The 15,586-nt window shown below is 45.4% G+C and overlaps 1 protein-coding gene across 1 annotated transcript in view; it reads right to left on the minus strand.

The window, feature by feature from the left end:
* LOC123752159 (receptor-type tyrosine-protein phosphatase epsilon) overlaps positions 1 to 15,586 on the minus strand; it is a 168,397-nt gene that overhangs the window by 42,567 nt on the left and 110,244 nt on the right. Inside the window, exons 3-4 of the mRNA XM_069315480.1 lie at positions 12,037 to 12,101; positions 1,310 to 1,590 (exon numbers count right to left, since the gene is read on the minus strand). Of these exons, the coding sequence (XP_069171581.1) occupies positions 1,310 to 1,590; positions 12,037 to 12,101 (346 nt within the window). The remainder of the gene's footprint in view (positions 1 to 1,309; positions 1,591 to 12,036; positions 12,102 to 15,586) is intronic.

A 15,586-nucleotide genomic window follows, 5' to 3' on the forward strand; every position in this document is an offset into this window, starting at 1 on the left:
GAGGCTTAGGGCCCGCGCAGGATTATCCCTGCTAAAAAGAAAAAAAACAAAAACAAAAAAAAATATGTCACAAATTCCATTTCAACGTTTCCGATTGCATTGATAAATTTGATTTCATAGATTTTGATTTATTTTATTTTTTATTGAATTATTTTGTGTGACATTGTGATGGTATTGAGCTTTGACCATACCGTTCATTTTGTAAGCATAAGTATAGATGTCACACCTGTGATAGGTATAACTATGTTTTCCTTGAAAAACAGCGCCATCTATTGCATGTATGAGCTACACACATGCTATACTAAATATGTTACAATTCCATTTCATTGTTTCTGATTGCATTGATAATATGAATTTTCATAGATTTTGATTTATTTTCATTTTGATTTAATTATTTTGTGTGAATTGCATTGGAATTGAGATGTGTTGTTTACCATACCGTTCATTTCGTGAGTATAGTTTATTTTTTTTCATATTTTCATTTTATTTTTTTAACTGATTTTCTTATATTTCAGTTATGGGAACATCAGATCACTTCATGTTCCCAATTTTCTGATGGGAACATCAAACCATTTGGGAAGGCATCGGACGAGGAAGTGGGGAATGGTGGGGATGACGAGGGGACGGAAGTGAGAGATGGTAGGGAGGACAAGGGGACTAGGGAGATGGTAATGGTGGTTGACGGATGAGGGGACGGGGGAGTTTGAGATGGGGGAGACGAGGGAATAGAGGAATGGAGAATGGTGGGGAGGAAAAAGAGACAGGGAAGTGGAGCATGGTGGGAAGGAAGAGGAGACGATAGAGTGGGGAATGGTTGGGAAGCCGAGGAGACGGGTGAAGGGGGGAATGGTGGGGAGGACTGGGGGACAGGGAAGGTTGCTGTGGGTCAGCAACGCACATGCGTTGCTGAGCCACAGCAACGCGTGGCCGGGTACTGCTAGTATAAATACATATATATTCACAAGGGGCCATGATGAGGGTTTGAACCTTCGTCCGAGAGGATCCCAAACACGCCTTAATCGACTGTCAGGTTTGCCACGACAGTCAGGTTTGTGTCTCGGAGAGACTGCAGGATCCGTGTGAGGTCAGTAGAACTTCCGGTTGTAATTCTTTTAAATATTTCGTGGCACAGTCCATTAAGGCGTGTCTGGGATCCTCTCGGACCTAGGTTCGATCCCTCATCGCAGCTCTTGTGGCTTGTGCATAGTTATGCCATTCTTATTATACAAATTATTAAGTACGTAAAAAGAAAACAAATTGGTAGGAATAAGATGAAATAAAATTTCAGGAAACTCGTCATTTATCTGACCTTGAACTCTTCGAGGGTGTCGTGTGAGTGGATGGCCCTGGAGAGATAGGCTTCAACCTGCGATGATGGAATCCTGCTGGAAATATATTCATACTCGCTGTCTGTCTCTGCAAGTAATGTGTTTTGATACCCTTCTCCAGCATGGAGGTGATCAAGGTCTTCTCGTTTGTGAATCCCGCGGGTCACAGACTCCTCCGGGGTGGGTTGATCTCTAGCTCCTGGGCTCACACTCGGAGGTTGAAGACGAATGTTTACCGAATCACTCTGACTTTCAAACACAGCTGCATGAAAATTAGAGATAATATATCATGGTAAAGTAAATAACAAGAGAAAGCATTAAGCCATTACAACTATATAGCATTTAGAAGGGATATAAAGACAAGGACCTAATATAGGATGGAAGGAAAAAATGATTCCCAACTACTTGGACAGTTGGGGATTGAACACAGCCCTGCAAAAATCTAGACCGTCCTTCCACCGTCAGGTCCAAGAAGTTTGGGTCCTAATATGTATTGCATAAATAATAATAACAATGATGACAATAAATTATAATATAAGAGCAGAATCGGAATTTTTCACGGTTTGTGTAGTTGACTGTAGCAGTGTGAGTCTTGCCCTCACGAGTGTACCAGTGTGATAAGGTGTAGTTGACTGTAGCAGTGGTGGTCTTGCCCTCACCAGTGTACCAGTGTGATAAGGTGTAGTTGACTGCATGAAATATAATAGATTTCATTTGCAATATTATCTATTCCCTTACAAGTTGTTAAATTTTTTGAAGAATCTTATGTTTTCACACACAGAGATCACACTTACGTGATGCATCAAATGAACAAATCCACAAGGGCCGTGACGAGGATTCGAACCTGCGTCCGGGAGCATCCCAGACACTGCCTTAATCGACTGAGCTACGACAGGGTTAAAAGGGTTGAAACCGAAGTTCTACTGAACTTACTGGATCCCGTAGCCTCTCCGAGGCACAAACCAGGTTTTTACACAACCCCCCCCCCCCCCCTGCACCCGAGCAATGTCGCCCTGAGGCACAAAATCGTATTGCTGAAAAGAGGCAGAGAGAGTGGTACCAAGCCTCACCCGTAAGGAACGACGAAAGAGGAAGCTGCGGAGAAATAGAGGGAGATGACCACGAAGGCCAAAAGAATGAAGTTTGGATAGAATATGATATCGCCAAGTGGTGTCCTAAGCCTTCTCCAGGTCAAAAGAACAGCAACAACGTAGGTCTTCGCAGCAAAAGCAGTACGAATATAGACCTCCAAGTTCATCTGTTGTGCTGCGGCACTTGCGAAAACCAAGTTGAGAAGGGGACAGGTGGTGATAGTGTTCTAAGAACCACATCAGACGAATGTTAACCATACGTTCAAAGAGTATGCAGACACAACTTGTGAGGTCAATAGGGCGAAAGTCCTTAGGGGATGTTCCCAGAGACCCTGGTTTGCTAACAGGGAGGACAATGGCATCGAGCCAGCCCTCAGGGACTGACGACGACTCCCAGATCCGGTTATATAGACTCAGTAAATACTGAGACGTGCATGGAGGGAGATGGTGAAGTATCTCATAATGAATGCCTTCAGAGCCCGCCGCCATAGAACCGCAAAGGGCCAGGGCAGAACGAAGTTCAGAGAGAGAGAAGGGATCATTATAGGGAAGCTGAAGATGAGTGCAGAAGTATGTTGACCAGAGCACACACTAGAAATTGAAGGGACTAGTCGTCCCTTCAATTTCTAGTGTGTGGTCTGGTCAACATACTTCAGCCACGTTATTGTGACTCATCGCCTGCATGAGTACAGAAATCCAAAGGACAGGTTTACGAAGAAGGAAAGATTGGGGAAGATGAAAACCAGAGGTAACAGAAGAAAAGTGGGAACCCAGTTCGGTAACAACCTGCAACGGGTCCGCAACAAGAGTACTACAGAGGTGAAGGACCGGTGAGACATCAGGAACGAACTTACCCGCTATCTTGCGGATACGCTTCCAGATCTGTGGTAGAGGAGTTTCGGACGTAATGGTGGAGACATAAGATGCCCAACATTCACGTTTAGCCATACGGATCGCCGTACGGGCTACCGCACTCTCTTTCTGAAATAAAAGAAAAGAATCGGCCGTCTGCCGGCGGCGGTGTCTCTTCCAGGCTGCACGCTTACAGCAGACAGCACGAGCACAGACTGTATTCCACCAGGGAAAGCACTCCCATGGTCCCCGAGAGGAAGAGCGAGGAATAGAGTGGAGGGCAGCGTCGAAGACGGTGTCATGAAAAAGGAGGAGAGAGCGAGGGAGAGGCAGAAGGGAGAGGTCAGAGAGAGCAGCACTTAGGGTAAATATGTTTAAGTCTGCCTTAGCAAACTGCCACCTAGGGAAGGAGAAGGGAGGGTGAAAAGAGAAAAAGATAACAAGGATGGGGAAATGGTCACTGCCATGGAGGTCATCAAGAACCTGCCACGTGAAATCTAAGTAAAGAGAAGACGAGCACAGAGAAAGATCAAGACTGGACAGGATGCGAGTTCGAGAGTCCAAATGTGTGGGCTCACCAGAATTCAGAAGAGACAGGAAAGAAGAGAGGATGAACGGCTCAGGAAGGCGACCCCGGGTATTCGTCAGAACATCATCCCAAAGGGAATGACGACAATTGAAATCACCCAGCAGGAGCACAGGCTCCGGCAAGGAGTCCAGAAGGTGTTTCAGATCGGGAAAAGAAAGCGGGACACTCGGGGGGATATAAATGGAACAAAAGGTGTACCATTTTCTCACAAAGATTCGAGCAGCAGAACAATGGAGAGGCGAAGGAAAAAGTAAGGGGACAAAGGGAACATCAGAGCAAATCAAGAGAGTAGAAAAGTTAGGAGTCCCAGAAAAAGCACGGGGGGGGGGGGAAGAAAGGAATAGCCACGAAAGCGACCAGGACGAGCACCAAGCATCGGCTCCTGGAGACAGACACAAAGGGGCAAAAACCGCGAAATCAGAAGCTCGAGTTCAAGGAAATTGGCGTAATAACCCCGAACTTTCCATTGAAGAATAGACATCAACGAGTAGAGGAAGGACAGCAACAGAGAACCACAAAGAAACAAAGGCGAAAATGAAACACAGCACGTTAAAGAAGCGCAGGATCAAGGTCAGGGTCAGCGAAGTCAGGGTTAGGGGGCATGGGTAAACTGAGTAAAGAAGGAGGGAAGGTAGCTAGAGGACTGACCAGAGGCAGACGAGTAGGGTCTAGAGGAGGAAGAGGGGGGATACCAGATGGTCAAGGACAGCAGCAGGAGGGGCAGAAACCAGGGTATGCACCTCAGCAAGGGCACCAACCGACTGGACGTCCTTCTTCAGTTTCCTACTAGGTGAGTACTGGGAAGCAAGGGCCAAAAAGACCTCCATAGCAGGAACAGGGGGCGTAACCACCGAAACGGGAGGGGGTAGAGCGAGAGAGTCAGAAGTATGGGGCGAGGAAGAAAGCGAAGCCCTTTTTACCTGCAGGGGAGGAGGAAGGAGAAGAGCCAAGCTTACACTTCTGATTCAAATAGACAGGTGTCCCAACAACTACATACTGGGCAACGGATTCCAGCGTCTCAGCAGGTAAAGCTGAACGAGAGCATACACTACGGCTGCTGGGAGAGTGATGGACATCAGCCCGTACTGACAGGAGGTGTGAAGAGCCAATAGACGGAGGAGTAGGATGGGAAGGAGGATCGGAGGGACACGAGGAAGAAGGCACAGGAGACATGACAGACTGGGCAGAAAGAAGGGGAACCCCAGACAGAGGATCAGAAGGGGGACCCTTCAAGACAGAACTCAAAGGAACAGAGGAGGGGGTGGTGAGCATATCAGGGTCCAAGGCCTGGAAACGGTTTTGAGTCTGAGGAAGGCGGGAAGGACGAGGAGAGAAAGAGCGCAACACGCGAGCATAAGAGACGTTAGCATATGGTGGGAGCCGGTGAACTTGGCGGCTCGCCTCAGGAAAAGACAAACACTCCCGGTGCTTCAAGTTGAGGATGGCTGCTTCAAACTTGTAATGTATACACGCACGGAAGAAGGTAGGGTGGGCCTCACTGCAATTGAGGCAGCGAGCCTGGGGAGAAGTGCACTCCGACTTACAGTGACCTTCACCCCCAAACAAAGGACAGAGAGAGACAGTCACAGAGCAGTAGATGGCACCATGCCCAAACCTCCAGCACTTATTACAGAGCCGAGGAGAGGGGAATGTACTCGTAGACGGAGCACCTGGCACAAGCAAAAATGACAGAGGGCGGAAGGGTCCTACCATCATAGGTAATCTTCACAACCCGAAGGGGTTGACGGCGACGACCACGAGGGGGACGAGTAAACGAGTCTACATGGAGGACAGAATGGCCCTGGGCATCGAGGATATGACGAATATCTTCGTGGCAGTCCTGGAGATTCCGAACACCGGTAACAACATGTGGTGGGAGGAGAATAATGCCAACACTGGCATTCAACTGAGCGATCTTGGAGACCCGAACAGGGGTCTTGCCAAGGCAGGACGAGGTAGCCAAGCGGGAGGCTGCATCCTGAAAAGGAGCAGCAACGACACGTGTACCGAGACGGGTGGGGTGGAAAGTAACATAGGCATCTACGGAATCAACAAGGTGCCTATGGAGGGAGAAATCGTCAGGAGGCGCAGAATCAAGAGGTAGGAGACCAAAGTATTTGGCCCACGAAGCGGGACCAAACAAGGCTTGATATGCATCAGTACGAGAAGGAATCAAGTGAGTGTGGCCATGTCGAGGACGGCGTTAAGAACCCCCAGAGAGAGAGAGGGGTTAATAGGCGCAGTAGTCACAACTAAAGACTGAGCCATGCCAGGGAACGAGGTGGTCACCACTGGGGACTTGTGGCTCGACCCAACCACAGAGGAGGGACGGGAGCCAAGGTGAGTACTCAGGAGGGTCAAAGAAGGAGCAAGGTCGGCGCCCAACGCAGCGGGGGCTACAGAGCCCGGTCTTCCAATACAGTCCGACTCGGAGGCTTCGTCGCCCACCCCACGAGCCTGAGAGGGGTACAAGAGGAACATTCATCGACATAAATACGAAAAGAAACACTTTCATTCATGAATGTGCCCCCACACGCCACCATGGAGCCACAATTAGAGGCAGGACACCCAACAAGAAGCTATCGCTGATCTTGCCGGGGCCCCTTAGGGGTGCGTCGTGAGGATACACCCCACAAATGCCACCTTAAGAACCGTCAGTCCATCGAGATTGGGTTCAGTGATGAAAGAGGGATTGACAATAAAAGGTTCCCCTCCTCGCTCAAGACGTTCGTTCTACAGTTCTACGGGTGCAAGAGTATGCCTCCTCAAACACCCGGGCTTCAAAACAAAAGAAGGCCAAAAGAATGATCAAAACAGGCACAAGGTCAGCAGGAAATGACAAAGAGAAAGGAGAAGAGGGGGGCAGAAAAACGAAACAATAGGAAAAGGAAAAGACATCCAGCAGAATTTGTGAGGACAGCAGCAGGAGCACAAGGCTACAAAAGGACAGGGGACCACCCCAAGGAGCATCACACTCCAGCAGCCGCTCACCAAGCCCCCTCACTGCAGCAACGAGCTGGACAGGGAGGGGGATTTAGAGGGAAAGGTGATATGTATTTTGCGTTTGCTGTAGCACACATACACAGACCAACCACAGGTCATCTGTGATGGAAAGTCTGCATGTATGTTACTAATTCGGATACATTATGTTTGTTTCTCTCTCAAGAGTGATCACAAAATAGATGCCGAGTACTAGATGACACATCCAATTTTTGAGATGTAAAGAGACACATATCCCACAGCATCTAGACTACACTAGATAGTGTTGATTGTGACATTTTGATCCTAAATTTCCAGCTCTACACAAGTAATTTTTCCAGCCCGATTACCTGCAGCATCGTTTGCATGTTTGGCGAGTGAGTTAACACTGTGTGTCCTTCAGAATACCTTCATTACAGGCATCTGGGACAACAGTAACTTGACTACCTTGTACTGACACTAAGATAGTTGCAAGTGCTTCTTTAATTATTATTATTGCATAATGAAATCTCATTATTGTGATGTATCAGTGAGAAAATCAGTGGATCAGAAAATCAGCCCTAAGGAAGATTCGAACCCGCTCACTTGTGTGGCAGAGCATCGCTCTCGCTCGCTACTCGCTGGGTCATACTCCACTTCTCTTAGTACCACATTTCACATAAGGGGAGCACCTTGGTCGCTCCCAGGGTAGTTCCTCGAACCCGGCCTTGCCCCTGTGGCAAGTAAGGTATGCCAAGCCGTTCCCTGGGTCTCCAACTGGTGTGTCCTAAGACACTACGACCAGGGTCCTCGTTACTGGCTTGACCGTCACAGAGGTTGAAAATAGCCTAAGGTCGCCAATCTTGACCTAAAATAATCTTCATAAATATTTCTCTATGCAGTGGTGCACCTGTTCCAGTCTGCTAATTACTAAGTGCTTAGTTCAGTGCTCAGTCTAACCACAGACAAACATAGGGAGAACGAAAAAGGAGTGAAACATAATACAGTTATGAACCATTTACTGGCATTAAGATTACAAAACTTAAGGCTTGAAAACATCTCAAATGTTTCTATGTGGCAACACTCCTCAAAAAAATTCCTTGATAATATGGCAACATCCAACCGTATTTTTCGTCAACATTCACTAGGCTATCACGCAATTACTCTATAATGTATTCTTGCACAGAAGGTCACTTATAACGTGACTTGCGTTGTATTTCCTTTAACTTCTCATTAACAGTTAACGTAGATCCTTCGAATTAGAGAACAATACGAACGTTTTACACTTAGTCCGAAGTTGTCATAATTTGTGCCCCTCTTGTCGCAACAAGTTTCTCCACGTACACTTAAATAATTATTATACACTTTCTATCAACAAGGGAAAAGGGGAGGGAAATTTATCTACCTATCAGGTGTGTTTCTTCTCCCAGAGCTTGGCCTGGCGCCAATCTCGACATTGTCGAAGCATAGAAGCTGTAGTATTTGCAGCCCGTAGCAGTGGGTTGATGAACCCTCTGATACTCTGTGCAGCTAAGGCAGATCTCTGCCGGTTTCTTCTCCTCTGCGGCACAACGATAGATCTCTTCCCTGCAGGTCGACAGTTTCCGACAATTGAGCTCCTCTGTTGATCCCATTAGGAGGCAGCGAATGTCGCAAACCTACAATAATCTTCCATGCTGGTTATTGATCCTCTTTTCCTACGCTGAAGAGATGGGAAGAACATCTGCTTTCCCATCTGGGGTTGTTCATGCTATACTAGGACTAGGACTTGCATCTAAGCCTCCATATGCTGTTCCACACCTTGGAGTGGCCCGCGGATTGAATCTCAACCTCCCAGCGCCGCCTTTCAAAACAAACTGGGGCTCCACTCTCGCCAAGCCTCTGGTGATCTCTCATCACGGTTCAGTGCCTCTATCCTTCCTCGGAAGTTGACCAGTAGCTACTCCTCTTCGCCTCTCGATTACTGCTTTTGATTACGTCCGTCTGGAGGATTATTAAACTTCTTCAAAAGGGACCGACGAGGAACACACTCTCTCACTCTCTCTCCCAATGGCTACTGAAGTCATGATTGGTTTGACTGGACATGCACTCTGCATCTGACCAATCACATCCCTTGCAACCAGGCGCCACAACACCTTCCAAGTAACTCTAGGCGGGAAAAACCTTCCACCTCTTGAGCTGATCCGCCATTTTATGGTGGAGCCGCTCTCTCAACTATGCCCTCTTGAACTTAAAACATAAATATCTTCATTCTTAGGCCTCTCGCCTCCTTTTAAGTGTTATTAAATGATACTAGGCTTCGCCTAAACTATTTACAAAGAGGGAGTATGATTCCTAACAATCGGGAAGGAGCGTATTAGCTGAACATCACAATGCTTGGTATACTTCCAAGTTAGTGCTCTAAACCAATGCAACCTTGGATTCAGCTGAATGTACTAGAAGTACTGAGGCTCCCAATAACCTCCGAACGTTTGGAGCGTTTTGAGGTTAGCGTCCATCGAGCGTGAAAGTTCGATGCGGCCGGAGTCTGGCTGTCTGCTCTCTGTCAAAGCTGAAATGTCTTTTGAGGGAAGGAACTGGACACGTCGAATGTTACATTGTTGTTGGTGAATGTTGAAGATGTGCGGTATCTCTCAAGTGTCTGTACTGAACCACTCTTGGAGTAAGACTGGTGATGATTGATTGATTGATGAAGATTAAGACAGCCAGAGGTGGCACGGGAATGAGTAGCCCATAAGTGGTAGTGATGATGACTGATTGATAAAGATTAAGACCCCCAAAAGGTGGCACGGGCATGAATACTGGTAGATTTGTTTTTGAGTAAATGTGATTTTTGGTCGTGAAAATGATGATTCGCTGTCGATTGCTTATATTACCAATTTACACTTCACCTGACCTTCCTTTATTAGGAAAATGATTAAAAGTGAATTAAAATTAGATCTCAAGAAATGGATGAATGTAAGGAGTCCCGTTAGCCGTGTTCCTTGGGGTATGGAGAGGGTTACGAGAGATAACATCCAGATGAACACATCTATTAATAACAACTCCAGTTCTCAGAATATCCGCATTACAGAAAGGACACATGACCATAATTCCGTAGAAGACATTACCGCAGGTGCATCGACAGTCGGGAATAGAGGTGACCTGGTCAGGAGGTCAAGGATAAGAGGATTGGACCCAGGGTAGCAGCCCCCACCAAGATAATGTTATAAAAAATGACTAAAACCAGTGCGCTAAAACAGAAGCAAAAAACAAACAGGAGAAAAGGAAGAAACCTCACCTCCATTTAAAACTTTGGCCCAAATATCACAGTAACGAGGTTATCGCGAATAACCGAACTCAATTAGGGGCTCACTATAGTCCGTGCTACATGGACATTTCGTTCTGAGTAGCTATATCTAAAATACCAACAACAACAACAGGGTAGCAGCCTTATCCAAAAACATTGCAGTAACCATACACGGACTCAGACGTGGCTACAAGTGCTACTGGGAGGTAATAAGTCTAGAATGAATGCCAAATAAGTCTAAAGAATGCCAAATCTGTGGAACAGATGCAGAAGTGCCACTATTACATTACTTTCTAGAATGTGAAACAACTGAAGCCCTGCGAATTAATCTTAACATTCATCCAAAAAGAGCAGCTGCGTTAAATACAAAATCCACAGCGACTACAATGGTTAGAAAAGTAGGTGAAGAATGGGTCACACTTGTAAACACTGAGCATCCATATCCGCCACCAAGATATTAAAACAAAAGACTAAAACCAGTGCTTTAAACAGAGACGAAAATAAACGGGTGAAAAGGAAGACACTCCACTTCCATTTAAAACTCTGACCCAAATATCACAGTAACAATGTTATCGTGAATAACCGAACTCAATTACAGGTTTACTATACCCCGAGCTACATGGACATTTCTTTCTGAGTAGCTAAATCTGAAACAACAACAACAACAACAACAACACTAGCAGCCTCATTAGACGTTGAGATGTAAGTCTCGTCCTAACTACACACTCAGACCTTGACAAAGAACTCAGGAGAGTGCCAAAAACTTGGTGGAATTTCTTTACATAAACTTCCCAAATACATTAGTGTCGGTTTTAATCCTATATTATTATTATTATTATTATTATTATTATTATTATTATTATTATTATTATTATTATTATTATTATTATTATTATTATTATCTTTATTTACACACAGAAAATCATACTACCATGATATTCATCAATGAGAAAAACCCCTGGGGCTGTGAGGCGATGCGAACCCTCAACCAAGGCATTGCCAGTCACATACTCTACCTCTGTACCATCACTGACTTGTTAAAAGTCTTACAACCGGACTTCTACTGAAATCACAGAAAGTCTGGAAGTCCCGAAGACAGTCCAGGTGTTTACAAATGACCCCCAAGCACTCGGGTGAAGGGGAAAGTAGTTCAACACACTAATCAGAATTACGGTGTAACTGAAGTTGGGGCAAACAGTGTTGAACTACTTTACCCTTCACACGAGTGCTTGGTGGGGGGGGGGGATCTTATTTAAACACTAGGACTTCTTGAGATGAGATGATTTCGGGGCTTTAATGTCCCCACGGCCCGGTCCTCGACCAGGCCTCCACCCCCCAAGAAGCAGCGTGTGACAGTTGACTAACTCCCAGGTACCTATTTACTGCTAGGTAAAAGAAGCATCAGGGTGAAAGAAACTCTGCCCATTGTTTCTCGCCGGCGCCCGGGATCGAACCCGGGACCATAGGATCATGCGTCCAGTGTTCTGTCCGCTCAGCCATCTGCTCCCTGGCTTCAGGACTTCCAGTGATTTCGGTAGAAGTCTGGTTGTAAGACTTTTATCAAGTCAATGATGGTACAGTGGTAGAGTATGTGACTGGAAATGTCGTAGTCGAAGGTTTGCGTCGCCTCACACCCACAGTGGGTTTGTCTCATTATTATTCTTGTAATTATTATTATTATTAGTATTAGTAGTAGAAGTAGTAGTAGTAGTAGTAGTTGTATTAATAGTAATAGTAGTGGTAAATTTGTTATTTATATAATTAATATTTTTATGTTATTATTACTTATTATTTTGATGATATAATCAAAATATTATTCAAGACTGTTATTTCATATAAGGTTTAATTCTTGCAGTTTTAGAATAACACATTTAATGTAACCCTAAATAGTTATTTTCATGACCATAAACAGTGATAAATGGGTCTTACCGTGAGGAAGATGGTGACGGGTGTCCAGGTTGTCACTGATGGTGAGGCTGGCCCCTGTGTGGGACCTGTAGGGTGAAGCACAGGGTGAATATGTACACACTGTATGAGACCTGTAGGGTGACACACAGGGTGAATGTGTACACACTGTGTGGGACCTGTAGGGTGACACACAGGGTGAATATGTACACACTGTGTGGGACCTGTAGGGTGACACACAGGGTGAATGTGTACACACTGTGTGGGACCTGTAGGGTGACACACAGGGTGAATATGTACACACTGTATGAGACCTGTAGGGTGACACACAGGGTGAATGTGTTACACACTGTGTGGGACCTGTAGGGTGAGGCACAGGGTGAATGTGCCCACACTGTATGAGATCTGTAGGGTGACACAAGGGGTGAATGTGTACACACTGTGTGGGACCTGTAGGGTGACACACAGGGTGAATGTGTACACACTGTATGAGATCTGTAGGGTGACACACAGGGTGAATGTGTACACACTGTGTGGGACCTGTAGGGTGACACACAGGGTGAATGTGTACACACTGTATGAGATCTGTAGGGTGACACACAGGGTGAATGTGTACACACTGTGTGGGACCTGTAGGGTGACACACAGGGTGAATGTGTACACACTGTATGAGATCTGTAGGGTGACACAAGGGGTGAATGTGTACACACTGTGTGGGACCTGTAGGGTGACACACAGGGTGAATGTGTACACACTGTGTGGGACCTGTAGGGAGACACACAGGGTGAATGTGTACACACTGTGTGGGACCTGTAGGGAGACACACAGGGTGAATGTGTATACACTGTTTAACACCCAGCCTACATGTGTAACACCCAGCCTACCTGTGTAACACCCAGCCTACCTGTGTAACACCCAGCCTACCTGTGTAACACCCAGCCTACCTGTGTAACACCCAGCCCACTTGTGTAACACCCAGCCTACCTGTGTAACACCCAGCCAACCTGTGTAACACCCAGCCTACCTGTGTAGCACCCAGCCTACCTGTGTAACACCCACCCTACCTGTGTAACACCCAGCCTACCTGTGTGACACCCAGCCTACCAGTGTAACACCCAGCCTACCTTTGTAACACCCACCTTACCTGTGTAACACCCAGCCTACCTGTGTAACTCCCAGCCCACCTGTGTAACACCCAGCCTACCTGAGCAACACCCAGTCTACCTGTGTAACACCCAGCCTACTAGTGTAACACCCCAACCTGTCCTCTTAAAAAGAACGTCAACATTTGCCGTTTGACTCTACGGCTGTTTTTGGACGTTATTTTGTGTAAAACAACGTCTATTTTCGCTTCCATGGACTATCTCTTGTTATACAATGAAATACCACACTCTTATTATTCTATAACTCACTGACTATGCTCTGATATTTGTTCTTCAAGTAAAAATATATATATTTTTGCCTTAATTAGGCCATAATCCAGAAAATTCCAGCCTATCGATCTTTATATTTAGGAAAACATCTAATAAATTTGGAAATGAATTTTTCGTTCGCCGACAGTTGCCTGTTACTATTTAACCCTCTATGCTGTAATGTCGCTGGTCATTGTGACTTTCCCAGGATTTATATAGGTTTTGTAGTAGCATTTAGTCAGACTACAGTAATTTAACTAATGGGAAACCTCTATAGTTGTCGTAAATTAATAATAATCATTTATCAAATAATAAATTAGCAAACATATGCAACATTTTATGTTACGACTTTTCGGGTAGGCCGTTCTGTTTGTTTACAACCCCAATGGTTCAAAATACACAATACTTTTAATATATAAGTGACTAAGTATGCTCTAATATATGGTCCTCAATGAAAATTATCGTTTTTTTTTGTTAATTTGTCCATAATGAATAAGATTCCTTACTGTTGATCTTTATATTAAGAAAAACATCTAAACAAATTGGTATTGTGTTTTCGTTCAGATAAAGTTTCCAGATACTATTTCCTAGTTATCAATTAATGTAGGTGGTTATTTTAATTCGCGGCTACCAGGGGCTTTCTCCCATTATACAATATAAATGTACTCACTAACTATTCTCTGGTATCTGTTCTTCAAGTAAAATTACCTATTTTTTTGTTTAATTAGTCCATAATTCATAAAATTCCTTCAGGTCGATCTTTATATTTAGAAAAACATCTAATCAATTTGGAATTTAATTTTTCGTTCACCTACAGTTACCAGCTACTATTTCATTGTTATATTTTATGTCGCTGGTCATTACAATTTTCCAAGAATTTAAACAGCTAAACAGCAAGTAGCATCTTGTTAGAGTACAGGAATTTAACTATGGAGAACCTCGATAGCTGCCGAAAATTATTAATGATTATATATGTAATTTAAAATAATGAATTATATACCATTTCTTATGTTACGTCTTTGGCGGGTAGGCGGTTCTGCGGGTTTACAACCGAATTGTTTAAAAATCACACTATTTTAAATGTATGAGTCACTAGTATGCTCTGATATATGTTCTGCAATGAAAATAAAGATTGTTTTGTTGTTAGAGCAATAGGGCGAAAGTCCTTAGGGGAAGTACCCAGAGACCCCGGTTTGCGAACAGGGAGGACAACGGCATCGAGCCAGTCCTCAGGGACTGACGACGACTCCCAGATCCGATTATACAGACTCAGTAAATACTGAGACGTGCACGGAGGGAGATGGCGAAGCATCTCATAATGAATACCATCGGAGCCCGCCGCCGTAGAACCGCAGAGGGCCAGGGCAGAACGAAGTTCAGAGAGAGAGAAGGGATCATTATAGGGAAGCTGAAGATGAGTGCAGAAATCTAAAGGACGAGACTCAAGGACAGGTTTACGAAGAAGGAAAGATTGGGAAAGATGAAGACCAGAGCTAACAGAAGAAAAGTGGGAACCCAGTTCGGAAGCGACCTGCAACGGGTCCGCCACAAGAGTATCATGGAGGTGAAGGACCGGTGAAACATCGGGAACGAACTTACCCGCTATCTTGCAGATACGCTTCCAGATCTAGGGCAGAGGAGTTTCGGACGTAATTGTGGAGACATAAGATGCCCAACATTCACGTTTAGCCGTATGGATGGCCCTATGGGCCACCACACTTGCTTTCCGAAAGAAAAAAAAAGAATCGGCCGTCTGCCGACGGCGGTGCCTCTTCCAGGCTGCACGCTTACAGCGGACAGCCCGAGCACAGTCCGCATTCCACCAGGGAACGCACTTCCGTGGACCCCGAGAGTAAGAGCGAGGAATAGAGCAGAGGGCAGCGTCGAAGACAGTGTCATGAAAAAGGAGGAGAGCACGAGGGAGAGGCAGAACGGAGAGGTCAGAGAGAGCAGCACTGAGGGTAAATAGGTTCCAGTCCGCTTTAGCAAACCGCCACCTAGGAAAAGAGAGTGAAGGGTGAAACGAGAAAAAGGAAACAAGGATAGGGAAATGATCACTGCCATGCAGGTCATCAAGAACCTGCCACGTGAAATCTAAGTAAAGAGAAGAAGAGCAGAGAGAAAGATCAAGACATGAAAGGGTGCGAGTCCGAGAGTCCAAA

The sequence above is a fragment of the Procambarus clarkii genome, chromosome 81 (assembly GCF_040958095.1).
Source record: "Procambarus clarkii isolate CNS0578487 chromosome 81, FALCON_Pclarkii_2.0, whole genome shotgun sequence".
NCBI lineage: Eukaryota > Metazoa > Arthropoda > Malacostraca > Decapoda > Cambaridae > Procambarus > Procambarus clarkii.